The following is a 27,409-nucleotide window of genomic DNA, read 5'->3' as shown; positions in this document are numbered from 1 at the left end:
ATGTTTTCTATTAAAAAAGATTTTGGTTTAAATTTTTTATCGTTGGATATTAATGCAGACTTGAAATAAAAACCGGTGACGAAACAACTTTTTCCGTCTTTAATTATAAGAACTCTTTTCTTACCTGTTGTTCTCGATGTTTTCCAAACATCCCTCTATGAATTTCTTACGGATTGACTTCTCCGTATTGAAACATAGAAGATTGTTCAGCACTTTTTCCGCTTCCAGAGCTAAACCTTCACCTAGCTGGACCTGAAATATGAGAAAATGCTTACTTCAGGGAAAATGCTTGCACAAAATGATGTCACAACTACATAAATATTTAATATTGCAACCCCACACTGCTTCTTAAATTTTCACTACGCTGGGGACTCGAACCACCGATCTTCAGATTATGAGCCCCTCGTCTTTCAACTGCGCTACTGAGGTCGGTAACGCAAATACACAAACAACGTTCAAGTACATTTAGGAGTAGGTATGTGATGAGTGAGATGGTGCAGCTTTGCCGAAGTCGATGAAGCTTCCGCCCTGGGCGAGAGAGTAGCTGGCTGACGAGGCCCAGATGAACTTGAGAATGTTCGAAGTGAGAAGGAGACTCTGTGGGAGAGAGAAAGAATATTTTTTCAAGTAGGTAAAAAAAAAAAAATAAATAAAAAAATAATGGCTTAAATGATGTCAGATAACGTAAAATTAAGACATAAATCGATCGTTCCCAGGAAGAAGAGCCCATGTTAGTTAGTAGCAAACATAACATAGGCCATTCTTCTTGGGAATGATTCAAATATTGCGTGAGTAAGGAATCGCTAGTTTTATTTCAAGGATGAAAGAAAACTTGGGTATTTCCAAAGGAAGTTCTTTGGTGCTAAAAGAAACTTAAGGATTCCCAAAGTTTCAAGGGAATTCAGTAAATCGAACACCTGTTTACTCACCTGTTCAGAATGATGTCTGGGTTCCAGTGTACACAATAGATTGTACAGATGTAGCACAGGGCCGGTCTCCACATGTTTGACCAGGAGGGTCAGTAGATCGTACACCTGTTTACTCACCTGTTCAGAATGATGTCTGGGTTCCAGTGTACACAGTAGATTGTACAGATGCAACACAGGGCCGGTCTCCACATGTTTGACCAGGGGGGTCAGTAGATCGTGGAAAAAAAAAAAAAAAAATGGCTTAAATGAAGACAGATGACGTAAAATTAGGACACAAATCGATCGTTCCCAGGAAGAAGAGACCATGTTAGTTAGTAGCAAACATAACATAGGCCATTCTTCCTGGGAATGATTCAAATATTGCGTGTGTAAGGAATCGCTAGTTTTCTTTCAAGGATGAAAGAAAACTTGGGTATTTCCAAAGGAAGTTCTTTGGTGCTAAAAGAAACTTAAGGATTCCCAAAGTTTCAAGCGAATTCAGTAAATAAAACACCTGTTTACTCACCTGTTCAGAATGATGTCTGGGTTCCAGTGTACACAGTAGATTGTACAGATGTAGCACAGGGCCGGTCTCCACATGTTTGACCAGGGGGGTAAGTAGATCGTACACCTGTTTACTAATCAAACACCTGTTTACTCACCTGTTCAGAATGATGTCTGGGTTCCAGAGTACACAGTAGATTGTACAGATGTAGCACAGGGCCGGTCTCCACATGTTTGACCAGGGGGGTAAGTAGATCGTACACCTGTTTACTAACATGTTTCAGTTGGGCGGCTCCCCACATGATGTCCATATGCTCGTTGGTAATCTTACACTCCATGGCGAGGAAGTTCAAGATCACGTGACTCTGCTTGATCACCTAGTGAGGAGAAAAGATAGGCATTGTTTACAATACCGTGGACACTAAATACTTGATTTTAATCGTTGTTAGAGTTGACTAAATATTCAACAAGGTATTTTTTTTCTTCTTCAGATGAGTGATTGCCATTTTTTTTTTTTTTTTTTTTTTTTTTTTAAAAACTTTTTTTTTTTTTTTTTTTGTTGGTGTTTGTCCTTTTTTTTTTTTTTTTTTTTTTTTGTAATAATGAAACAACTTCTATGTTGGACATGCACATACCACAGTATGTCCATTATCAGACGGGCGGGTAGAGACACTATTTCTGAATCAGGTCCTGGGTCTACACAAGAACACCAAAGTTTTGCGATATAGTTATAGTTATACCTCTTACTTATTTTTATTTATATGGTAGGTAATTCACATTCGATAAAATGGGTATATAAACCTGTAAAAGACACTGCTCAAGTAGCAGGAGAAAACGCCGCCGCCTGTCACACACGTCATACATACCTCAACGTGAAGATTCGGGCCGAAAATGTGCGAAATGATGTTGTTCTCCAGGAGCCAATTGGCAAGACATGACCCAATGCTATCCGCTTCACTACCACCCCCATCTCCACCCGAGCATACCTCCCCGTACAGATTGATATGGTTGTTGATCTGAGAGATACCGGCCAGTCGCATTGTAAGAGTGGAGGAGGTGAAATATTTGAAGGCCAGCTGAAGGCCGTCGCGGTCAAATGAGGCTGGGGACTCCAGGGGGTCTTTCACGGCCGACCACATATAATCTGTGCAAGAGGAGAAGAGAATTTTGTTGAAAGGAAGAAAAAATCAACTGCATCTAAAATTGAATCCAGTCTATAAGCAAAATTTTCCAAGGCAGGGGTAGGGGTGATGAATCTGGTGTTTACTAACTGTATAAATGGGTGATTTTGTAGTATTAGGTAGTTGTAGTGGTGTAGTTGCACCAAGGGGGGTTGATGGTCTCTAGCCAAGACTACTTGTGGTAATTTCAATATATTACACAGGTTGCTAGAGGGTCATAGTTCATATCCGACCTATGTAGGGATTGCACACTGCACAGGGTCCATATCTGAGTTATGTAATAAGGTTAACATCCTGTACCGCAGAATTGACCACTAAACCAGATTTACCAAAGGAAGGATCCTCTTGTATAATTTATATTACTTGATATATTAAATAAAGAAAATAAAACATAAAAAACACATTACCTTTCCTTTCTTCACCCCTTTTCTTTCTTTTCTTTAGTATTCTTTGATTGGCTGAACCCGTCAACCGGTCCAGTCTGGCAACACTGTCCAGTCTATTCGGTTCTAACCGGTTCAATCTGGCAACGTCTAATCGTGAATCTATTCGATCTAACCTCGTATTTGCAACACTGTCCATTCTAGGATTATTTTCCAACCTGTCTATCCTCGATCCGACAACACTGTCCAGTCTATTCTCTATTCGACTGTCGGGCCGACTTTGGTCGGTTTTAATTCATATCCGACCTATGTAGGGATTGCACACTGCACAGGGTCCATATCTGAGTTATGTAATAAGGTTAACATCCTGTACCGCAGAATTGACCACTAAACCAGATTTACCAAAGGAAGGATCCTCTTGTATAATTTATATTACTTGATATATTAAATAAAGAAAATAAAACATAAAAACACACATTACCTGCCATGGCCTTGATCCCCTGCGTGCGCAAGTCCTTGTCTGCCATCTTGCACATGTAGCGTAACACCTTTGATCGGAGTGGTATAAACATCTGAATCACCATACGGAAATTGATCCATAGCTTCAAATTACAAACGACAGCAATCATAGCATGTGCTACAGTGACGGGCAGAGATTGATGGTCAAAGCATTGTGTCATGATTTCTACTCCACCACATCTGCAGAGAGAAACATTAATTAGAAATAAATAAAGAACCTGTCAGCCTGTGACTGGTTGATCAACACAGCAAAACAATCATTCCATTGGAAATCTTTATTCTCATGGGGGAGTGTCTTTTCTTTTTTAATAGAATGCTGCTTATTTATGCTTCTCCAATAAACCTCTTCTGGGCTAAGTCCAACAAAGTAAGTCTAATTAATGTAAGATTTATACATACAAAAGGGGCTTACTTATTGAAAAGGTTGACATTGCGGAACAGGAAGGCGGGTACCTCCAGCTCATGCATGTCTGGGCAGAAGCTGTTTCCAATCCCGTCACATTGACCCATGTCCTCAAGCTTTGCTTGGATCACCTGCTTTTGCACCGAGTAGAGAGGAAAGTTCAGAAGAAACACTTTGGCCAGAAAGTGAAGGGGTTTGTCAAGTTCATCAATTTGCCACTCGTCATCTGACACTGAGGGGGAAAAAGAAGGGCAATGCAAAATATGTAATGAGCTAATGAGAGACTTTATTTCAACATTCTCAACAAAGGTTGACAATGAATAGAATATATGGTAAGGTCAGAGATAATGAGAAATAATTAGTTCAATTTTTACGTGAGAGGCAACTGCTAACATAGGTTATGCTAGGCTTTCATGATTCCCCCTGAGACATGAAATTTCCTTAAGGTGTATCAGGTGGGAAACAACATTAAAGTTTTGACTAACATTCAAGTATGCTTAACATGGTTAAAATTCCTTTCCTGTACTTAGTTCAAAGATTTTTACTTTCTTTACCCTATAGGAGGGAAAGTAATGTATTTCCTAAAGCAGCTGAGATTAATTCTAAAGAAAAACAATGATCCATACCCTTGGGATTAAACACAGTGGGTTCCCCCTTGTAAGTTTTCAGCAACTGCAGGACAAGAATAATGATACTCTGAGTCAGTTGCTGAAACCTTTCTACGTTTTCCCCTCGGAACCAGCATGAGCATTGTCGCTGGACCCATGTCTGACTGAAGTTGACCACCTTCTCGACATCTTTCTTTTTCAACTTGAATCCATCTTCCTTGCTGCTAGACTTCTCCTTGTCTGTAAAAGAGAATAGACATGAGTGAATTACATTAGAAAAAGGGGATATGTTTACAATATCTGGGTTATGTTCTTGAAAGCCTTATCAGTATTTCAGCCTTTTTTTCAAGTATTGTTTACCTATTGAATTATTGGTTGCCAACAACTGGAACTGAATAATTGCCAGGGTATTACTTGCGTAGACATATAATTAAACATAAGTATAGTGTGGTTGATTAATTATTAACACCTTTAGGTTAAACCATTTCATTGGCTCACACATGCCCACATCCGCTCCTCTTTGCCCTCACCTCCCTCCCTATCCGACGATGTTGAAGGGGTTGATTCTCTATTCCTATACTTCAAAACCCTCAATCTATACAACCTAATGTAACCTAGGGATATCAGCGTGAACGACCTACTGCCCGTAAAGTTAAAGCGCTTTAAAGGAAAAAAAAAAAAACATCAGAGTGATGACTTGATATTGAACACAGATATGGCGTGATTGTTAAAAGTGCTGTTGGATACAACGAATTTCCTCATTAGCTTTATTAATGCGAGCTCTTAAGTTACGAATATAATCATTTTTGTTGAGAATTTGAATTTCCAACGCATCAACCTGATTATCAAAGCTTTCCTTATGAGCGTCACAATCGATTGTGTGTTTAAAGTCGATACATTTTGTTTCCAGTTTTAAATTTCTCAATTTGTTACGTTCCAAAGGTTACGAATATAATCATTTTTGTTGAGAATTTGAATTTCCAACGCATCAACCTGATTATCAAAGCTTTCCTTATGAGCGTCACAATAGATTGTGTGTTTAATGTCGATACATTTTGTTTCCAGTTTTAAATTTCTCAATTTGTTACGTTCAAGTTGTTTGGTCCGAAATTTAATCTGCTCCACATGTTCAGGTGGTAAATATAGATTCCTCTTCTCCTCGGATTCCAGATTTTCGATTTTACGACGAAAATTCTCTTCCATTTTCTCCAGACCTTTAAGCAACTTATCGTGTGGATCTAATAGTTTCCCATGTGTTTGTTCCTTGATTTTTTCCCTAACACTGGAAAACAATCCTGGTAACTGATCTAGTTTGGCTCTCATTTTCATCAACTGTGCGTGATCTTCTTTGAATTTCTTTTGCATTCCCAACGTTGTTTGAATTTTGTGAAATATGCCTGTGTTGTAGACGTTCATTTCATTCACCTCTGCTCCTAAGTCGGATAGATATTCTAAATAGCTTTCCCTTTTGGACAGTTCAGTTTTTTCCATAGTTTTGTTCAGAAAATGCAAATGTTTCACCAGACTGTCGTGTAGTTCAGCCACATGCTGCTCAAATAACTGAATACCGTAGTTTCCTGAAATTCTTGTCATGTGCAGATCTAACTCATCACGAGCGTAGTTCTTCTTTTTCTTCACGGGTAATTGGTTCTTTGACATTTCTTCTGTGTGTTTGTTCTTTTATCACCTAAATTTCCTCCAAGTTTAATCAATTCTGTCTTGATATTTTCTTCACTTTTTCCTTTTTGTTTTGGCTTTATATAAATTACAGAGGATCTCGAAAAAAAATCTACTGTTTAATTTATTAAAATTTTATAAACGGCTTTCATCAAGTTTAAATCATTTATCATATTTTTATCGATGTATTTCATATCTCTAAGCCAGTGTGTGACCAAAATAGCTTTCCCTGTTGGACAGTTTTTTCCATAGTTTTGTTCAGAAAATGCAAATGTTTCACCAGACTGTCGTGTAGTTCAGCCACATGCTGTCCTTCTCTTCTGTATTGTTTGTGTACAATTTATTAGCTTAACCGGTACCTTTACGCCAAAGACATTGAGAAATCATAACTGATTAACTAAGTTTAATCAATTCTGTCTTGATATTTTCTTCACTTTTTCCTTTTTGTTTTGGCTTTATATAAATTACAGAGGATCTCGAAAAAAAAATCTACTGTTTGATTTATTAAAATTTTATTAACGGCTTTCATCAAGTTTTAATCATGTATCATATTTTTAACGATGTATTTCATATCTTTAAGCCAGTGTGTGACCAAAATAACGCCACACCACGTGATCTATACTTCTGTCCTTCTCTTCTGTATTGTTTGTGTACAATTTATTAGCTTAACCGGTACCTTAAGAACAAAGACATTGAGAAATCATAACTGATTAACTTTCTTTCTGTTTTGTCAATTCCAGGAGTTGGCCAAGAAATACACAAGTACCCTAGTCACATGTCCTTACTTCATAGACTACGCTGAAGCTGTCATCATAGACGAGAGAATTCTGCTCAACAATCAAGTCATCTATGATTTCCTAGTCCAATTCTTCCCGAAGGTAGTTGTAAGTTGAAAACACATTGTCTATACAACCAGTTTCTTGAAAATCTCTTAAGTGGAAATATACCTACCGCTTGGGAATGTTAAAAATTTCTTGTACGAACTAGGTTGCGGGTTCGATTCCTGAACGGGGCGAACTTTGTAACTTTTAACTAAACAGGTAAGGGCGAGCTTACTGAGATGTCCAGCAACAACATCGTGGAAAAGTATTGGGATGCACGTGTAAGAATGACCTAATCGCCGAATTCCCGACATTTGACAACAAAAACAGAAGAGGTTCGTTCTCGGAACGGCTGGTTTTCTGTCCTCTCTTCGATAGGAACTCAGCAGTTACAGTTCCCTCTATCAAACCTCTTCAAAGAGAGAGAAAAAAAGGAATTGTGTTCAGCATAAATGCTTGTCACAAATGTCGTTCCCCGCTTAATACACTACGCTAAATTTTATGACATGACTTGAACTCGAACCAAAATCAGATTCAAAGTTCACCGTGCTAACCACTACTCCATTGAGGTCGGTTAACTCATCACGAGCGTAGTTCTTCTTTTTCTTCACGGGTAATTGGTTCTTTGACATTTCTTCTGTGTGTTTGTTCTTTTATCACCTACAGTTCCTCCAAGTTTAATCAATTCTGTCTTGATATTTTCTTCACTTTTCCTTTTTGTTTTGGCTTTATATAAATTACAGAGAATCTCGGAAAAAAAAAATCTACTGTTTGATTTATTAAAATTTTATTAACGGCTTTCATCAAGTTTAAATCATGTATCATATTTTTAACTATGTATTTCATATCTTTAAGCCAGTGTGTGACCAAAAGAACGTCACACCACGTGATCTATACTTTTGTCCTTCTCTTCTGTATTGTTTGTGTACAATTTATTAGCTTAACCGGTACTTTTAGGCCAAAGAAATTGAGAAATCATAACTGATTAACCTTCTTTCTGTTTTGTCAATTCCAGGAGTTGGCCAAGAAATACACGAGTACCCTAGTCACGTGTCCTTACTTCATAGACTACGCTGAAGCTGTCATCATAGACGAGAGAATTCTGCTCAACAATCAAGTCATCTATGATTTCCTAGTCCAATTCTTCCCGAAGGTAGTTGTAAGTTGAAAACACATTGTCTATACAGCCAGTTTCTTGAAAATCTCCTAAGTGGAAATATACCTACCGCTTGGGAATGTTAAAAATTTCTTGTACGAACTAGGTTGCGGGTTCGATTATTGAACGGGGCGAACTTTGTCACTTTTAACGAAACAGGGAACGGGGCGAACTTACTGAGATGTCCAGCAACGACATCGTGGAAAAGTATTGGGATGCACGTGTAAGAATGACCTAATCGCCAAATTCCCGACATTTGACAACAAAAACAGAAGAGGTTCGTTCTCAGAACGGCTGGTTTTCTGTCCTCTCTTCGATTTCGGGACAATAGGAACTCAGCAGTTACAGTTCCCTCTATCAAACCCCTTCAAAGAGAGAGGAAAAAAGTAATTGTGTTCAGCATAAATGCTTATCACAAATGTCGTTCCCCGCTTAATACACTACGCTAAATTTTATGACATGACTTGAACTCGAACCAAACGTACCTCTTCAAAAAATAATATCTCGATGTTTCAGACATCCTCTTCAGTCCTCACAGAGCAGACCTGTCAGATCATGGAGTGTCTAGTGTCCACCCTGGCGGACATTGACTCTCAGCAGAGTGATCAGATCAGCATAGCGTCCTGTGCCAAGCTAAATGCCGAGCTACGCGCCCTATCCATTGTCTACTGTATGCAGCCACCGCTATTACCGCCCCATCAGTTCAGACCTCTGCTCAGGAAGTTCCTCTACAAGGTCAAATCCAGACAGGTACTCATAGGTGAGTCACTCACACCGAAGATTTTTTTTTACTGTCGATTTATTCTAATTGAATTGATGCTAAAGACATATGATCTTGCTCTCTCATTTAGGCCGGTGTTGACAGGCAATTCTCCCTAACCCTATGCGAGACAGCAATTTCGATTCTTGTCTAATTATCTAAAAACTGTCCCCAAAGTCCTCCACATCAATTGAATTGGTGGCAAGTCTAACATGGTCTCACATATTTAAAGTAGGTTACTTCTTTTGGATTGTTTGTGTACATAGTGTAACTTGTAATGTCCACGAACAAGATGCTTTTAAAGGTGTTATCGATCTTGAAACCAGCCAAGCACATTTGCAACCTGTGGGATTGTAGACTAGGGAACTCATAGCCAAATCTCTTCCTTTGACTTCAAATCCACCTTAACATTGGCATGTGCCATTCAATCTCTTCTTTACAGGTGAACCTTCGCGGAAGAAACTGACAGCCAAACCCAAAGACACGCCACAAGCCGACAGCGAAGAGAAGGAAAGCGAAAGCAAAGTTCCAGAGTCTGCCACCACGAGCGCCTCTGTCGCTGTAGACTCACCCTCCGCCCCTGCTTGTAGCGAGAAAACGGGTATAAGCAGCGAAAAATCTGGTACAACTAGCGAGAAACCGGGTATTTCCTCCGAGAAGTCTGGTACAATCAGTGACGGAGAGAAACCTGGTACAACAAGCGAGGAAAAGAAATCTGGTACGACCAGTGATGAAGGAAAAGCTAGTACAACAAGTGATGAAGGAAAATCTGATAAGCCCTCTGGAGTTAGCACTGATAAAGCTGTAGAAGACACGGATAAGACCCCTTCTAAATCCGGCTCTGATAAGCCTATTAAACCGGGTATTTCCTCCGAGAAGTCTGGTACAATCAGTGACGGAGAGAAACCTGGTACAACAAGCGAGGAAAAGAAATCTGGTACGATCAGTGATGAAGGAAAAGCTAGTACAACAAGTGATGAAGGAAAATCTAATAAGCCCTCTGGAGTTAGCACTGATAAAGCTGTAGAAGACACGGATAAGACCCCTTCTGAATCCGGCTCTGATAAGCCTATTGATGATAGAGAGGTGATAGTGAAGGCTAGTGACACCAGTGGTGTAGATACGAGTGAAGTTGCGGGGCCGAGTAAACAGACCGATGGAGAATCAACAGGTAGGTGAAAACTGTTATATGCTTTTATTTAACATGATGAGATCTGATAAACCTACGGCACTGATAAGCCTATTGATGAGAGAGAGGTGATAGTGAAGGCTAGTGACACCAGTGGTGTAGATACGAGTGAGATTGCGGGAGTGGTGTAGATACGAGTGAGGTTGCGGGGCCCAGTAAACAGACCGATGGAGAATCAACAGGTAGATGTATTGATTTTTACATGATTTTATTTAACTTGATGAGATCTGATAAGCCTACAGCACTTATAAGCCTATTGATGATAGAGAAGTGATAGTGAAGGCTAGTGAAACCAGTGGTGTAGATACGAATGAGGTTGCGGGGCCGAGTAAACAGACCGATGGAGAATCAACAGGTAGGTTGGACTGATTTTTGCATGATTTTATTTAACGGAGGTCTTATCATTCCGAAATCGAAGTGAGAAGGAGGACAAGATAGACAGCCATTCCGAAAACGAACCTAATCTGTGTAGATTCAAACTTTGTCCTGGGCGGAAATCGAATCCGAGACTGAGGGGGGGTGATGGCCTTTGGTTGAAGTTTTGAAGACTCCAAGTGGTCCCGCGGCGTAGACGCATCCATCGTGAGAACCATCCATTGAAGATAAATGCAACCAATGTAGCCAAAGTCCCCATGACACACCTCACCTATTCAATTATCCTGGAAGACCTACAACACTCACGGTCATTGATCTCTGGCAAAACCTTTTAGCCACCGCTGAATTCCTTGAATTGCCAACTGCATTGCTGGGTTGATGTGAGGAAGGAGAGGAGTCTGCTACTACAACAACAACATATGATGTGTTCCACTCGAACCTTAAGTACGGAAGTTGGGCTATGACAACAGATCATTAAATGGAGATTATTTTATTTCTTTATTTTTTTACGTCACTGTGTAACAACAAATGCTAAGGATTTATGGACTGAAGTTTTACCCTTCATTTGGCGACAAGCTATCAGCCTCCTCACATCAACTTTAGCCAGCCTGAGAGGGGCCGGACACACAAAAAGCCCAAACTGAGGCTTAGGTGTAGGGGCCGGTCAGCCCCAAAGGACGGGTTGAGCTTCTACGAATCTACGAGAGGGGCCGGGAAAAGCCAGCACAACACGATTACCATCATGATAACAACCTAACAACGCGCAATGTTGCTTAACTTCAGTGATCCATTGGAAACTGATAACATTCAACGTGTTATCACTGCTTACTTCATTAGCATTGAACTTGAAATTATTAGTATTGAACTTTTTTGTATCGAATTACACTAGGTTGACTAGGTATTTCAAGCCATTCAATCTCTTCTTTACAGGTGAACCTTCGCGGAAGAAACTGACAGCCAAACCCAAAGACACGCCACAAGCCGACAGCGAAGAGAAGGAAATCGAAAGCAAAGTTCCAGATTCTGCCACCACGAGCGCCTCTGTCGCTGTAGACTCACCCTCCGCCCCTGCTTGTAGCGAGAAAACGGGTATAAGCAGCGAAAAATCTGGTACAACTAGCGAGAAACCGGGTATTTCCTCCGAGAAGTCTGGTACAATCAGTGACGGAGAGAAACCTGGTACAACAAGCGAGGAAAAGAAATCTGGTACGACCAGTGATGAAGGAAAAGCCAGTACAACAAGTGATGAAGGAAAATCTGATAAGCCCTCTGGAGTTAGCACTGATAAAGCTGTAGAAGACTCAGATAAGACCCCTTCTAAATCCGGCTCTGATAAACCTATTGATGATAGAGAGGTGATAGTGAAGGCTAGTGACACCAGTGGTGTAGATGCGAGTGAGGTTGCTGGACCAAGTAAACAGATCGATGGAGAATCAACAGGTAGGTGGGACTGATTTTAAATGATTTTATTTGACTTGATGAGATCTGATAAGCCTACGGGCACTGATAAGCCTGTTGATGATAGAGAGGTGATAGTGAAGGCTAGTGAAACCAGTGGTGTAGATACGAATGAGGTTGCGGGTCCAAGTAAACAGCCCGATGGAGAATCCACAGGTAGGTTGGATTGATTTTTACATGATTTTATTTAACGGAGGTCTTATCATCGCGAAATCGAAGTGAGAAGGAGGACAAGATAGACAGCCATTCCGATAACGAACCTAATCTGTATAGAATTTTGTACTGGGCGGAAATCCAATCTGTGACCTAGTGCTCACAAGGTAGGTGATCTACCTCCCATGGTTATTAAAAAAAAAGCGCGTTTCATCGCCGTTTTTATTTACTGCTAGCTTGTATCGTAGCATGCCCATCCCGTAGTATATCTCTGATCAGTTGGGCGGTAAAAGACACAATAATCATGGTAGTATCGTGTATCATGCCCATGATTAATTCACCGGGTATGGTGTTGATATTCAAAGGTGACTGGAAAAAAGTTCATACTGGATAAATTTACGCAACTCGTTGCAGTCAGAAATATTAATGTTCTTAATACTTCATTCAAGAATACAAGAAAACCAAGCAAGCCACCATCTTCTTGCACAGAATCAAGGCCTGGAATGATGTCTTGAAGGTAAGGTCCCAAACATTCACTTTCACTCTGCTTGCATGCATGTGATTACTTTTTACTTTTGTATGGTGTTTCAATATTCTTGTTTTAGGTCAATACTGTAGGATTTTGGAATTTTTATTATCCTAAATCTAAACAACGTAGAATAATATTGGAAAGTGTTGAAGAAGGTTGTAGATGGAAATATAAAGTTGTATAAGGAATGTTTATAGATAGGTAAGTATATCAAAAATTTGCCAAATTCATTAAATGTAGAGAATCTCATTAGGTAAGTGTTGGGGAAAATGGTCAGGAATAGCATAATATCCTCATCAAGGTACCACAAGAAGGAGGTAATGCATGATGTATATATATAAAAAAAAAAACATAAATCCCTTTGTAGGTACAAAGCAGTGGCACCTTTTAAAATTACATATCTTATACTGGAATTTCCTTACTCATTAAGTCATTATGTGACCATTAGTCATTATGTGACCTGAAATAGGTGGACAAAAAATAATTAGTTTCAAAAGGGTCCAAGGTCTGTTTTTGTAGTTCAAGGTCTAGGTACCTGATTATCTTCTGAGAAACCAGTGTTCCTTTTGTTCTTCCCCTGCCTAACTAGTTATAGTGTTCTATTTATATCCCTATACCCGTATATCTGCTCCCACCCTTGTCCTTTTTATGTCTTCTATTACATATAAATGGGTGTTGTAACACTGTTACCTTTACCTCCATCAAAAGGTCATCTTACTTTCAGTTGTGAAATTGCTTATGTTGGAGTAACATCTCGAAAATCAATTATATTTTTATAATAATATAATTTGTTTGAAGTTTTGTGCTATTTTTCAAAATGAAGACTTCATTGAGGCTTGATTCTATTCAGTGGTATGTTTGTTTTACTCTCTTCTTCAGTTTTTAATATCATCATCATCACTAGGTAAAACCTTTTACATTACTAATTGTATTTACTGTAATAACAAGGCTAGGTTTTCCCCCAAATTATTATTGTTACACAATTTTATTTTTATTCTTATGTTGGTAAAATCTACTGGAAGGTTCAACATAACTCCTGCACAGATATCCCGATTATGTTTGTTTCTTACTCTCTACTTTGGTTTTTATCTTTTAAATATCCATCACTAGGTACAACTTTTACCTTTCTAGCCATATTCACTGTAATGATAAGGCAAGGTTTTTTCCATGTTGGCACACTCTAATAAATATTAATAAAAAAAATGAGGGTTTTTTTCCCCAAAGGATTACCTACTGTAAAACAATTTTTAAGTAGATAAAATCTACTGGAAGGTTCAACATCATTTTTGCACAGATATCCCGATTACATTCTTCGTATTTGTACCCCTGAGAATGTCGATCTGCGTGCTACTGTGCTACATCAATATTTGTGAACCACCCTGTCATTTCCCTCAGCTCAGATCGTTTCTCCACCGTGTAGAAACGGGCTGTTACCATGACAATGGATCATACAGTTTTTCATAAAAGAAGTGTTCAATGAAATCAATATTTATAGTTTTTTCATAAAAGAAGTGTTCAATGAAATTAATATTTATAATTCAAACATAAATTAAACACATTTGAAGTCAACCCAAACTGTTTTCTTTTTTAAACTAGTTGAGCATTTTTGAGAAATAGGTTGGAAATTTACATGGGTTGTTAGCCATCATAATTTATACATGTTTCTTAATTATTTGTATTGTTCGTTATATTTATTTTTTTTTTTTTTTTTTAAGCACATAACTGTTGAATTGAGAACTAGTTGAGCATTTTTGAGAAATAGGTTGGAAATTTACATGGGTTGTTGTTAGGTAGTTTCTGTTGTGTTTCTGTTTACAAGGTCAGTCAAGCCATCATAATTTATACATGTTTCTTAATTATTTGTATTGTTCGTTATATTTAGCACAACACTAACGACATATGGACAGCTCCTTTTCAATTGTTCCCGTATGTACAACGTTTGTGCCAAAGCAAAGTCCAAGTATCCTCAGGCGTTCACTTGAATGGTTTTCCTTTCATGCTTTCAAGTGGGCAGTGATACATGACATTTTTTATTAATAAAAAAAAATGGGCTGTTTTAAATTACGAGTATCTAATAAAATTGTAGATTATTTTGTGTTTAAAATATTCTTGTACTTTCTGGCGAAATTGGGGACTAATGCTTGTGACAACGTTTGTGCCAAAGCAAAGTCCAAGTATCCTCAGGCGTTCACTTGAATGGTTTTCCTTTCATGCTTTCAAGTGGGCAGCGATACATGACATTTTTTATTAATAAAAAAATGGGCTGTTTTAAATTACGAGTATCTAATAAAATTGTAGATTATTTTGGGTTTAAAATGTTCTTGTGCTTTCTGGCGAAATTGGGGACTAATGCTTGTATGTTTCAATGATGATTTGCTTTTGGTCCGTGTTGCTGATACAAAGTGACTGAAATGGCTTATCTTGTCTTGATATTTCTATTATTCTTATATTTATTTATGATGATAAAAAGTTACCAATATTCTAAATTTTCTTATGATTCTTTAATTTTACTTTTCAAAAGCTCTGATGAATCTTGACAAGATAAATTTAAAACTTTGATTGATACTGTTCTCTGTTTGGCTCTCAATTTCCAGTACAATTTAGCTTGTATGTTTCAATGATGATTTGCTTTTGGTCCGTGTTGCTGATACAAAGTGACTGAAATTTTACTTTTCAAAAGCTCTGATGAATCTTGACAAGATAAATTTAAAACTTTGATTGATACTGTTCTCTGTTTGGCTCTCAATTTCACATACAATTTAGAAGGAAAGCATAATTATTCCCCCCCTCCCTCCTCTGTCGCCAGGTGTACAAGTCCCGCCGCTGGCGCGCTGGTAAGGGTAAGATGCGCAACCGTCGGCGCATCCAGCGTCGTGGCCCCCTGGTGGTGTACGGCAAGGACCGCGGCCTCACCAAGGCCTTCCGCAACATTCCCGGCGTCGAACTCATCAGCGTGAGCAAGCTCAATCTGCTCAAACTGGCGCCGGGCGGTCACGTGGGCCGATTTGTCATCTGGACCGAGTCCGCGTTCAAGAAATTGGACGCCCTGTACGGCTCGTGGAAAACGAAGGCGCCGCTGAAGAAGGGCTACTCTCTGCCCCAGCCCAAGATGGCCAACACAAAGCAACGTGTCATGTGACACATAATGAATCATTTTGATTATTAAACTGTAGCATGTCGTCGCCTAACTGATGTAATTGTGCTTTTCTCCACTAACACCAAAATTTCTCAAAGGGGTCGTTGTAACCCCCGCCCTCCCCAGAAGTAGATACCATACTTGAATTTCAATTTATTCAGATGATGATTTGCTTTTGGTCCGTGTTGCTGATACAAAGTGAATGAAACTTTACTTTTCAAAAGCTCTGATGAATTCGTATCTTTCTCAAGAATGTGTTCGAGTTCCTCTTTATTAAACATTTGACTCTTCGGCATTATTGCTCCTGATAAGTAGTAGTAGTACTTTAATAAATACAAAAAAAAAAGCTGTACCTACTTAACCAATTGTTGAAGGGATTTTGTTAGCCAAGTAGATGTTGGATATAGAAAACAAAGACCAGATTATAATGATGAGTAAATAATCTTCATTTAAATGAATATTTCATTGATTGTGAAAAATTATTCTGTGCTTGCTTGACTGAAATCTGGTCTTTGGTATTTTACATTCAAGCAGTAGTTTGCTTGCATCAATTAATCCAAAACTGCTGGGTTAATAAATTGCCTCTGAATATCAGTGCTTGTTTCAAGCATTTTTACATTTTGGAAATTTGAAGTTTTAGTGGCCAACACCGACCTGGCCCGCCTCCTCAAGTCCGAGGAGATCAAGAAGGTGCTGCGCCGCCCCATGTGAGTATTATTGGCGATTATATTAGACATCCTATGCATTGGCAATTTGACATTGTTGCTTAGGTACCGTTATTTCCTTGTTTGCCAAAGTTGCCGAGCAGTTTCCTTGATAAAGTCTACAAAGTTAATCATTCCTCGTCTAAATATAGTAAGGTACCTCATTTTATACTTTTCGATTCCCCAAAGATTAAGTGATTTTGTTGACACTATTGAAACCCACGACGCGACGAGCGGTAAGTCTTATACCATTATGAAATGCGGTGTTCAAAGGGACGTGTTTACCTACTGAAATGCAGTGCCCCTAAAGAGACTCAATGTCTTTCAATCCACTCCACCCCATACCAAGGAGACTAATTTATTTCCCTCCCTGTATTACAGCCGTGGTGTGCGTCGTGCCTCGCGTAAGTTGAACCCGCTGACCAACAAGCGTATGATGCTGCGTCTCAACCCGTTCGCCCAGGTAACCATCCGGTCCGCTATCATCTCCGAAGAGAAGAGGAAGCTCGCCCGCGAAGCCAAGCTGGCTGAGAAGAGAGGAGTAAGTACTACATCCAAATCTTTGCTCGGAGTCCCGCGGTCCGCTATCATCTCCGAAGAGAAGAGGAAGCTCGCCCGCGAAGCCAAGCTGGCTGAGAAGAGAGGAGTAAGTACTACATCCAAATATTTGGTCGGAGTCCCGGCCACTTTTTACTTACATCATTACCTCTATACCAGGGGTGGCCAAACCGGGAACCGCGGTTCCCATCATAGGAACCGCGGTTACGCAGCTATACGGAAACAAGTTGTAACACCCACTTTTTACTTACATCATTACCTCTATACCTATCTTGTCTGAAATGGACAGCATTAAGCAGGAAAGAATCATTGTTACGTTATATGGACTTGCTTACTTATACGGAAAAAAAATAGACTATCTTACTTATGCAATGCAAACCATATCCAAGGGGATAAGCTTTATTGAAAATGAATGTGATTTGTGAAAATGGACTGTGTATCGATCAGCAACAAAAGTTACAACGATGGAAAAAATCGAAAATCCATGACGAGAAAAAGTTTTTCTTGCTTCCATGGAAACCGCCGCTGTCATACGGTCTGGGAAATTGAATGCTTGGAGAGGCGACTTCCGCGGCTCGAACAATCATCCATCCATAAGGGGAATTGTTTTGTGTATGGTTCTTTTCTGCTTAATTCTCTTAAAATATATTGTGTCAACTCTCTAGTCTTAAGTGGGATAGCCAAGTCTCTGATGAATTCGTATCTTTCTCAAGAATGTGTTCGAGTTCCTCTTTATTAAACATTTGACTCTTCGGCATTATTGCTCCTGATAAGCTGTACTTAACCAATTGTTGAAGGGATTTTGTTAGCCAAGTAGATGTTAGATATAGAAAACAAAGACCAGATTATAATGATGAGTAAAATAATCTTCATTTAAATGAATATTTCATTGATTATGAAAAATTATTCTGCGCTTGCTTGACTGAAATCTGGTCTTTGGTATTTTACATTCAAGCAGTAGTTGATTTTGTTAGCCAAGTAGATGTTAGATATAGAAAACAAAGACCAGATTATAATGATGAGTAAAATAATCTTCATTTAAATGAATATTTAATTGATTATGAAAAATTATTCTGCGCTTGCTTGACTGAAATCTGGTCTTTGGTGGTTTACATTCAAGCAGTAGTTTGCTTGCATCAATTAATCCAAATCTGCTAGGTTAGCCGATTGAATCAGAATATTAGTGCTCATCTGAAGTATTTTTTACTTTTAGGAATTTGAAATTTTATCCGCCTTCTTGAAGTTTCTTTTATTACTTTCATATGGTTCCACTTGCTCATTTCTCTCATCATCAAAGGAAAAACTGATAGGGAAGTGATCGCTTCCACAAGGATCACTGATAACTTTCCATTCATTACATTTCACACTTAAGTATAGTTGTGCTATATTAAATACATTGTAACCTCCATGGCGTGCTGGATGCACCCTGTATTCTATGTGCACTCAGCTCCCGGAGCTGCGAACAAAAATTGAAATAATAATAAAACTAAGAATCAGTAGGTAAATGCATCACCACCTTCATGATAATTGAAAATATTACGGGTGAAGCCAAGTGCCACTGAATAACTTCGTAAAGAAGGAACTGTTTATCCAAGTCAATACTCTAGATCTGATTTAGGTTGGATAGTGAGATTATTGAGGGAAGTGAGAAAAAGAAAGGCCCTATCCACGGTTGAAAATGATTTGTTTGCTGCATAAATCAATACTCTAGGTCTGTTTTGTTTTGGTTGGAGAGATAATAAGATTAATGAGGGAGGTGTGGAAAAAAGTATGGTCCTATCCACGATTGAAAATGATGATTGAACCAACACCATCTTTCGGCTGATGCCATGTGATGAAATTTAGTATCCATCTGATTCTGAAGAAGACCATCACAAAACAGGAAATTGTAAAGTTTGGAATGTGAAAAATGGGATAGGAAAGCTATTACAAAGGTGGGAACAGAGTTTCTTTTCAAGATAAAATGATGAAAACCTTTTCATTTCAGAGCATTGGGTTCTGAAACCCATTTCCGTGTGGACCCGTTGACACCTGATTGTCTTGAACTAGAAAACTGAAGGAATTTTTCAAATTTTGTAAAATCTGATAAGGAGTTTGAACATTATTAGCAAGTTTTGTCTGAGAACTGGATGTAAGATTTCGATGATGATCTACTTTCCCGTGTTGCTGAGTTTAAAGTGACTGATAACTTTTTTGAAAGCTCTGATGGAATCTAAACTTAGTACAACATATTCCCTAAATCAACTTGGTTTTATTTCTTTTGCTTGTGAAACTTCTTTTTACGAGTAAGTTGAACCCGCTGACCAACAAGCGTATGATGCTGCGTCTCAACCCGTTCGCCCAGGTAACCATCCGGTCCGCTATCATCTCCGAGGAGAAGAGGAAGCTCGCCCGCGAAGCCAAGCTGGCCGAGAAGAGAGGAGTAAGTACTACATCCAAATTTTTGCTCGGAGTCCCGGCCACTTTTTACTTACATCATTACCTCTATACCTATGCCACTTTTTACTTACATCATTACCTCTATACCTATGCCACTTTTTACTTACATCATTACCTCTATACCTATCTTGTCTGAAATGGACAGCATTAAGCAGGAAAGAATCATTGTTACGTTATATGAACTTGCTTACTTATTTGGAAAAAAATAGACTATCTTACTTATGCAATGCAAACCATATCCAAGGGGATAAGCTTTATTGAAAATGAATGTGATTTGTAAAAATCGACTGTGTATCGATCAGCAACAAAAGTTACGATGGAAAAAATCGAAAATCCATGACGGGAAAAAGTTTTTCTTGCTTCCATGGAAACCGCCGCTGTCATACGGTCTGGGAAATTGAATGCTTGGAGAGGCGACTTCCGCGGCTCGAACAATCATCCATCCATAGGGGGAATTGTCTTGTGTATGGTTCTTTTCTGCTTGATTCTCTCAAAATATACTCTGTCAACTCTAGTCTTGAGTGGGATAGCCAAGTTTACTTACACGAAATAGACCGTTCTTTTCACATGTTTCAATGATGATTTGCTTTTGGTCCGTGTTGCTGATACAAAGTGACTGAAATTTTACTTTTCAAAAGCTCTGATGAAACTTTATGAAACTTTTGATTGTTCATTTTTTGGCAAGTTCAATTTATAGGAAAGCATAATTATCGTGATGAAAGCAACGTGTCATTTGACACATAATGAATCACTTTGATTATTAAACCGTAGCATGTCGTCGCCTAACTGATGTAATTGTGCTTTTCCTTTTATTTTGTGTCCATTTTATCAAACTGTTTCTATTTCGAAGGTCAAAAATGTAACAAAATTACAGATAAAATTATTTAGGTTCATGAATAGGTATTACTTACCGAGGTAATTTGAATAGAAACGTCTTCAAGTTATTATAAAACCTTGAGACTTAAACTTAAGTGCTTTCAAAGCACATACATAAGTAATGTGCAAATTATTAGGGACTGACCACCTGTTTCGCACACCACTAACGACATATGGACAGCTCCTTTTCAATTGTTCCCGTATGTACAACGTTTGTGCCAAAGCAAAGTCCAAGTATCCTCAGGCGTTCACTTGAATGGTTTTCCTTTCATGCTTTCAAGTGGGCAGCGATACGTGACATTTTTTCATATAAAGTCTGCTTGTGGTCTCTTGTTAATTGATGTTTTAATATAAAATGGAAATTGTTTGTAGATGTTACTTGTAACTTATAAGTTAAAAGCCAATGAGGATAATTAGTAATTAGCAACATGTTTCAATGATGATTTGCTTTTGGTCCGTGTTGCTGATACAAAGTGACTGAAATTTTACTTTTCAAAAGCTCTGATGAAACTTTACGAGGACAAAACTTTTGATTGTTCATTTTTTGGCAAGTTCAATTTATAGGAAAGCATAATTATTGTGATGAAAGCAACGTGTCATTTGATACATAATGAATCATTCTGATTATTAAACTGTAGCATGTCGTCGCCTAACTGATGTAATTGTGCTTTTCCTTTTATTTTGTGTCCATTTTATCAAACTGTTTCTATTTCGAAGGTCAAAAATGTAACAAAATTACAGATAAATTTATTTAGGTTCATGAATAGGTATTATTTACCGAAGTAATTTGAATAGAAACGTCTTCAAGTTATTATAAAACCTTGAGACTTAAACTTAAGTGCTTTCAAAGCACATACATAAGTAATGTGCAAATTATTAGGGACTGACCACCTGTTTCGCACACCACTAACGACATATGGACAGCTCCTTTTCAATTGTTCCCGTATGTACAACGTTTGTGCCAAAGCAAAGTCCAAGTATCCTCAGGCGTTCACTTGAATGGTTTTCCCTTTCATACTTTCAAGTGGGCAGCGATACGTGACACCAAAGCAAAGTCCAAGTATCCTCAGGCGTTCACTTGAATGGTTTTCCTTTCATGCTTTCAAGTGGGCAGCGATACGTGACATTTTTTCTTATATAGTCCGCTTGTGGTCTCTTGTTAATTGATGTTTTAATATAAAATGGAAATTGTTTGTAGATGTTACTTGTAACTTATAAGTTAAAAGCCAATGAGGATAATTAGTAATTAGCAATGAGTTTCAATGATGATTTGCTTTTGGTCCGTGTTGCTGATACAAAGTGAATGAAATTTTACTTTTCAAAAGCTCTGATGAAACTCTTTTGGTAGTATAATGAGGGTGTGTACAAATAGTACCTTTCATTGGTTGTTTGTATTAATTTCAAAAATCCTATTGGTTGTAAAATCGGTTTTTAGGCCCACTAAACTGGACCGAATTTCAACAGTATGAGCCTGTAAACACCGCCGCAACTGCGAAATTTCATAATAAAGGTAGAAACACACTACCGTCACGTCATATCACGTGAAGTCACGGGGAGTCGGAAAGATGTTAAAAGTTTTCCCATGATATTGTGGGTAATCTCGTTCAGGACAGCCATCACGTTACGTGGTGGTGGTAGTGTTGTTGCTGATACAAAGTGAATGAAATTTTACTTTTCAAAAGCTCTGATGAAACTCTTTTGGTAGTAAATTGAGGGTGTGTACAAATAGTACCTTTCATTGGTTGTTTGTATTAATTTCAAAAAAAAAAAAAATCCTATTGGTTGTAAAATCGGTTTTTTAGGCCCACTAAACTGGACCGAATTTCAACAGTATGAGCCTGTAAACACCGCCGCAACTGCGAAATTTCAAAATAAAGGTAGAAACACACTACCGTCACGTCATATTCTGTGAAGTCACGGGGAGTCAGAAAGATGTTCAAAGTTTTCCCATGATATTATGGGTAATCTCGTTCAGGACAGCCATCACGTTACGTGTGTGTTTGTGTGCTGCTCAGGTAGACCTGATCAGGTGTACCTTTCAGGTCTAACTGATAGTGAGTGTCTGGTATTAGACATTCAGCAGGATTCAAGCATTCAGATTCTGATTGAAGAGGCTCTCAGCTTCAACTCGAACAATAATGGGCAGGACCACAATTAGTTGATTAAACTAGGCTTGAGTAGGTATCTAAATATGAAAATAACTTTTACTCTTCACTGGTTTAAACCAGTGAAGAGTAAAAGTTATTTTCATATTTAGATACCTACTCAAGCCTAGTTTAATCAACTAATTGTGGTCCTGCCCATTATTGTTCGAGTTGAAGCTGAGAGCCTCTTCAATCAGAATCTGAATGCTTGAATCCTGCTGAATGTCTAATACCAGACACTCACTATCAGTTAGACCTGAAAGGTACACCTGATCAGGTCTACCTGAGCAGCACACAAACACACTATCAGGTAGACCTGACAGCCGGACCTGATCAGGTGTATCTGTCAGGTCTACCTGATAGTGAGTGGCTGGCCTAACATAAACCCAATTTATAACCTACCTAAGAACCAAGAGTAAACCAATGCCAATGCTTTTCTTGGTTTGTTGTATAATTGTGAAAAACTTTTCATGTGTGTGATTGTAGAAGTACATGTTTTCATATCATGTTATTCACAATAATAATCATGTTCATGATTAGAGGCAGGGAAAGGGCTCATGTTACATATCAAATGGCATTGATAATTCTGAATCATTTCCACTGTTTATATGTGATAATTTTTGTTTTACTTTGACTTGGCACTGATAGTGAAGTTAGAATGGCTAATTGAAAACAGTAAAGAGTAAAGTACTTTTTTTTTCTCGTCTCTATTATACATATGGTAGCTTTTTATGCAAGGCTACTTCAACTATTTTATGCTGAGGAAGAATTGTAGATATGGTTACTTACTTTTCAAGATGTTACTTAAGATGTGGTATTGTAGGAACCAAAAAGTTACTCCAGGAAGAATATAATTTTGGGGATTATGATTATGGCAGACATGTTTTTCCCTTCCTTCTATTGCCTATTATTTTGTCCATTCAAAAGGAGAGACTGACTCATCAATTGGGCTGCGCATCTAATAGCGTTAGTAGGCCTCATCTAATGAGGTACAAAGGTCGTAGAAATTTGAACTCTGCACTTGGGAATTTTGTAAGAAAAGGCTCCCATGCCAATTAAATGTAATTCCTCACCCAATTAGTAAAACTAATTAGGTATGTACAAGATTGGCATCCATTGTGTTAACCATAACATTCATAACTAATAAGCTAATGACTGATGGAAAATTAGTCATAACATTTTTTACGACTTATCCAAGTGAGAATCCTAGTTTATAACTGAGAATCATCGTAGTAAGGTTGACTACTTGTTAGACTGGAAAGCAGAGTGCACCTCACTCTTTGTCATTGTTTATTTGGTGTGTAATTAATCAGGAACGCAATACAAGCTGTAGCCTAGTTCGTGGAACTTCTGGGCTAGTTCCAACTGATGGTTGTCCATGAGGGATTGATTGACGACGGTGATAAGGAGCTTTCCGGCCTCCAGAACTTCGAGACTGGTGCCAGCACCTGAGGAACAAAATGGGGCCAGTTAAATTATTTTTCTACGTGTTAGAACCAAAATAAGCGCTAACCAACCTAGTTAGCTTGGTTGGTAGCGCGCCTGCCTTGTAAGCGCAAGGCCGCGGATCTGTTTCTCGCCCATTCGGAAAGGCTAGCTTTTCCTTCGAGGTTCGTTCTTGGAAAGGCTGGCTGCTGGCCTTCTTCTATCCTGTCCTATTTTCGATTTCGAAGCGATCCTCAATAGTCACAGTTCTATAGGTTTGATAGAGGGAACTGTAACTCTTAAGATCTTATCGTTCCGAAAGCAAAGAGAGAAATGACACAATGACAGGATACGAGAAAGCTAATCGTTTTAAGAACGAACGTTATCCATTGAGGATGAAATCCGCCCCGGGCGGGAATGGAACCCGCCTGTCCTATTTTCGATTTCGAAGCGATCCTCAATAGTCACAGTTCTATAGGTTTGATAGAGGGAACTGTAACTCCTAAGATCTTATCGTTCCGAAAGCAAAGAGAGGAATAACAGGATACGAGAAAGCTAATCGTTCTGAGAACGAACGTTATCCGTGGAAGATGAAATCCGCCCGGGCGGGAATGGAACCCACAGCCCAGCGCAAGCCAGCCAACTAGGCTGGGGAACAATAGAAAGATCTGTCTGTACCTGCGTGAGCTATAACCAGGTCGGATGATTCGATGTCTTCAGAGATCGAACTTTTGTAGTCGTAACTATGTACGGTCAGTCCTGATTCTGTGATGTTTGGTTTGATGTCTCCATTTCCGTGTTGAATGATTAACTTTTTACAGCCTTTGGATTTTAGAATCTGTAAGATTGAACAGTGGTGAATGATCAAATAGGTAGAGGTTCTTATTGGAGGTGACAGGAAATTACAGTAGGTACCTGCTGGGCGGGGAGACTACTGATGCATCGTATGAACAGGGCTTTAGCAAGTTGCCAACCGAACAAAAAGTCACCAGAAAAAGTTAAAAAAAAAATCAAAACAAAAAACAGCTGTTCCTAATCCAAACTCCTTTCTTCTGCAAAACTGCAAAATGGATTTTTTGGAAAATGGAAATTTCACGTTTTAACGCCATTCTGAAGAGCGGAAATTAGTATAAAATTGAAGTTCACATTGTATAAATTATGAAAATTACCTTTATAGTCAGCCTAGTTAACTTGGAAGGTAGCGCATCTGCCTTGTAAGCGCTAGGTCGCGCGTTCGATTCCTGCTCGGGGGCGGATTTTATCTCAAACACACAAGGTTCGTTGTCCGCTTTCTCCTATCTAAAAATCAAAACAAAAAACAGCTGTTCCTAATCCAAACTCCTTTCTTCTGCAAAATGGATTTTTTCAATTTTTGGAAAATGGAAATTTCACGTTTTAACGCCATTCAGAAGAGCGGAAATTAGTATAAAATTGAAGTTCACATTGTGTAAATTATGAAAATTACCTTTAATATCTCCTTGGATTGAATCTTATCAATTAATTCGTCAAATTTCGTGGTCCCCACTGTTACGAAAACTTGTGATAACGCCATCTTGAAAAATGTCGATTGTTTTTATTTACTCCTTGGATTGAATCTTATCAATTAATTCGTCAAATTTCGTGGTCCCCACTGTTACGAAAACTTGTGATAACGCCATCTTGAAAAATTTCGATTGTTTTTATTTATTTTTTTTCTCCAAATTCCAAGGTTGCAGGTTGCAAGCAAATGGCGTAGCCCCCTTTTCTAGCCAGCCTTGTAATTTCATTTTCATCCTGTTCATGGGAAAATAGGGTTGCTCTTTTCGTTCTTTTCAATTTTACTCGTGTCTCTCGAACTTGTGTCTTCATTCTTTACAACAGTCTAAATTACCAGTTTTATTTCATAAGTGTGTCTGCACAAAAGTAATGGGAATTGCCCTGTCCAAATTTTCGTATGAGGTACGTATTATTGGAATTACCTACTCCTTTATCACTATAGGGCCATCTAGCTACTAGCCTACTAGGTGCTTACAATGATAATGGTTTGAAATAAAATGCTCTGAAAATAGACAAAAACCAACCCCTTTTTTTAAACCCTGCCATAGACAGCATGATAATTTTTTACCAGTTTCATTTCATAAGTGTGTCTGCACAAAAGTAATGGGAATTGCCCTGTCCAAATTTTCGTATGAGGTACGTATTGGAATTATACCTACTCCTTTATCACTATAGGGCCATCTAGCTACTAGCCTACTAGGTACTTACAATGATAATGGTTTGAAATAAAATGCTCTGAAAATAGACAAAAACCAACCCCTTTTTTTAAACCCTGCCATAGACAGCATGATAATTTTTGTATCTACCATCAAGTCATAAACCTAATCGGTGAGTCATGATAGCTCGAATGTCCCCATATGCAAATCATGGGGTACCTACTAACTTTCCAAACTATTGTACAATGTCACTCTCATAATTGTCAGCTCTCACATATAACCAAGTCCCATCAATGTTTCCTGGATATTTCAATGTCAGAGGAAAATAATATTTCATAACATGGTTTTGTTTGTGAGAAAATCTAGCCAGCCTTGTAATTTCATTTTCATCCTGTTCATGGGAAAATAGGGTTGCTCTTTTCGTTCTTTTCAATTTTACTCGTGTCTCTTGAACTTGTGTCTTCATTCTTTACAACAGTCTAAATTACCAGTTTCATTTCATAAGTGTGTCTGCACAAAAGTAATGGGAATTGCCCTGTCCAAATTTTCGTATGAGGTACGTATTGGAATTAAACCTACTCCTTTATCACTATACGGCCATCTAGCTACTAGCCTACTAGGTACTTACAATGATAATGGTTTGTAATAAAATGCTCTGAAAATAGACAAAAACCAACCCCTTTTTTAAACGCTGCCATAGACAGCATAATAATTTTTGTATCTACCATCAAGACATAAACCTAATCGGTGAGTCATGATAGCTCGAATGTCCCCATATGCAAATCATGGGGTAGGTACCTACTAACTTTCCAAACTATTGTACAATGTCACTCTCATAATTGTCAGCTCTCACATATAACCAAGTCCCATCAATGTCTCCTGGATATTTCAATGTCAGAGGAAAATAATATTTCATAACATGGTTTTGTTTGTGAGAAAACGTCAGCCATTTGGGTTTTTACAGTGGACTCATTCATTGTTATCTGACAAGATAAAGGAACATGGTGTCACTGCCTGAAGACTATTCATATGTTTTCACATTGTGTTATTTTCAAAGGTACTTTTGCAGCGCGAACGACCTACTGTACGTAGTGTTAAAGCACTTTAAAGGAAAAAAAAAAAAAGGTACTTTTGAAACCTTGTTGATGCTGTAGGATTCTTTATCTTTGAAACCTTGTTAGCACTATAAAGCCATAGGATACATAGTACATACGGGATACTGGTACTTAGGTATTAAAAGTAAAAAAAAAAAAAAAAAAAAAAACCTGTAGAATAAAAGTAAAAAAGTATTAATTGGACCTGAAGCACTTC

General features: G+C 38.4%; 3 protein-coding genes across 3 annotated transcripts in view; 2 read left to right on the top strand and 1 right to left on the bottom strand.

The window, feature by feature from the left end:
• Positions 1 to 465: 465 nt before the first annotated feature.
• LOC103507349 (ubiquitin carboxyl-terminal hydrolase 34-like) lies at positions 466 to 6,165 on the bottom strand. Its single transcript, XM_008471818.1, has 7 exons — positions 5,454 to 6,165; positions 4,525 to 4,746; positions 3,908 to 4,130; positions 3,458 to 3,675; positions 2,279 to 2,556; positions 1,571 to 1,789; positions 466 to 597 (listed from the first exon to the last, which is right to left on the bottom strand). The coding sequence occupies exons 1-7, from the start codon at positions 6,163 to 6,165 to the stop codon at positions 466 to 468; spliced, it is 2,004 nt and encodes a 667-aa protein (XP_008470040.1).
• Positions 6,166 to 6,724: 559 nt separating this feature from the next.
• Positions 6,725 to 11,938, top strand: LOC103507348 (protein starmaker-like). The gene is made up of 7 exons (XM_008471817.1): positions 6,725 to 6,745; positions 6,924 to 7,067; positions 8,677 to 8,920; positions 9,363 to 9,584; positions 9,804 to 10,091; positions 10,345 to 10,464; positions 11,415 to 11,938. Exons 1-7 carry the CDS (start codon positions 6,725 to 6,727, stop codon positions 11,936 to 11,938), a joined length of 1,563 nt encoding a protein of 520 aa, XP_008470039.1.
• Positions 11,939 to 12,531: 593 nt separating this feature from the next.
• The window catches only part of LOC103507347 (60S ribosomal protein L4-like), a 16,177-nt gene continuing 1,299 nt past the window's right edge, over positions 12,532 to 27,409 (top strand). Inside the window, exons 1-4 of the mRNA XM_026822233.1 lie at positions 12,532 to 12,612; positions 15,431 to 15,734; positions 16,401 to 16,467; positions 16,846 to 17,005. Of these exons, the coding sequence (XP_026678034.1) occupies positions 15,470 to 15,734; positions 16,401 to 16,467; positions 16,846 to 17,005 (492 nt within the window). The 5' untranslated portion in view covers positions 12,532 to 12,612; positions 15,431 to 15,469. The remainder of the gene's footprint in view (positions 12,613 to 15,430; positions 15,735 to 16,400; positions 16,468 to 16,845; positions 17,006 to 27,409) is intronic.

Source organism: Diaphorina citri, unplaced genomic scaffold (assembly GCF_000475195.1).
Source record: "Diaphorina citri unplaced genomic scaffold, Diaci psyllid genome assembly version 1.1 scaffold306, whole genome shotgun sequence".
NCBI classification, from domain to species: domain Eukaryota; kingdom Metazoa; phylum Arthropoda; class Insecta; order Hemiptera; family Psyllidae; genus Diaphorina; species Diaphorina citri.
This window is presented reverse-complemented; position numbering and strand designations above follow the sequence as displayed.

Excerpts from the sequence above, each read along its gene's own strand:
- LOC103507349 (XM_008471818.1), bottom strand. The coding sequence starts at position 6,165 with ATGTCAAAGAACCAATTACCCGTGAAGAAAAAGAAGAACTACGCTCGT. Across the intron at positions 4,747-5,453 it reads CAACAAAAATGATTATATTC|ACAAGGAGAAGTCTAGCAGC; the intron begins GTAACCTTTGGA and ends TCTCTTTTACAG. Across the intron at positions 3,676-3,907 it reads AATGTCAACCTTTTCAATAA|ATGTGGTGGAGTAGAAATCA; the intron begins GTAAGCCCCTTT and ends TTCTCTCTGCAG.
- LOC103507348 (XM_008471817.1), top strand. The coding sequence starts at position 6,725 with ATGTATCATATTTTTAACGAT. Across the intron at positions 7,068-8,676 it reads AATTCTTCCCGAAGGTAGTT|ACATCCTCTTCAGTCCTCAC; the intron begins GTAAGTTGAAAA and ends TCGATGTTTCAG. Across the intron at positions 8,921-9,362 it reads ATCCAGACAGGTACTCATAG|GTGAACCTTCGCGGAAGAAA; the intron begins GTGAGTCACTCA and ends TCTTCTTTACAG.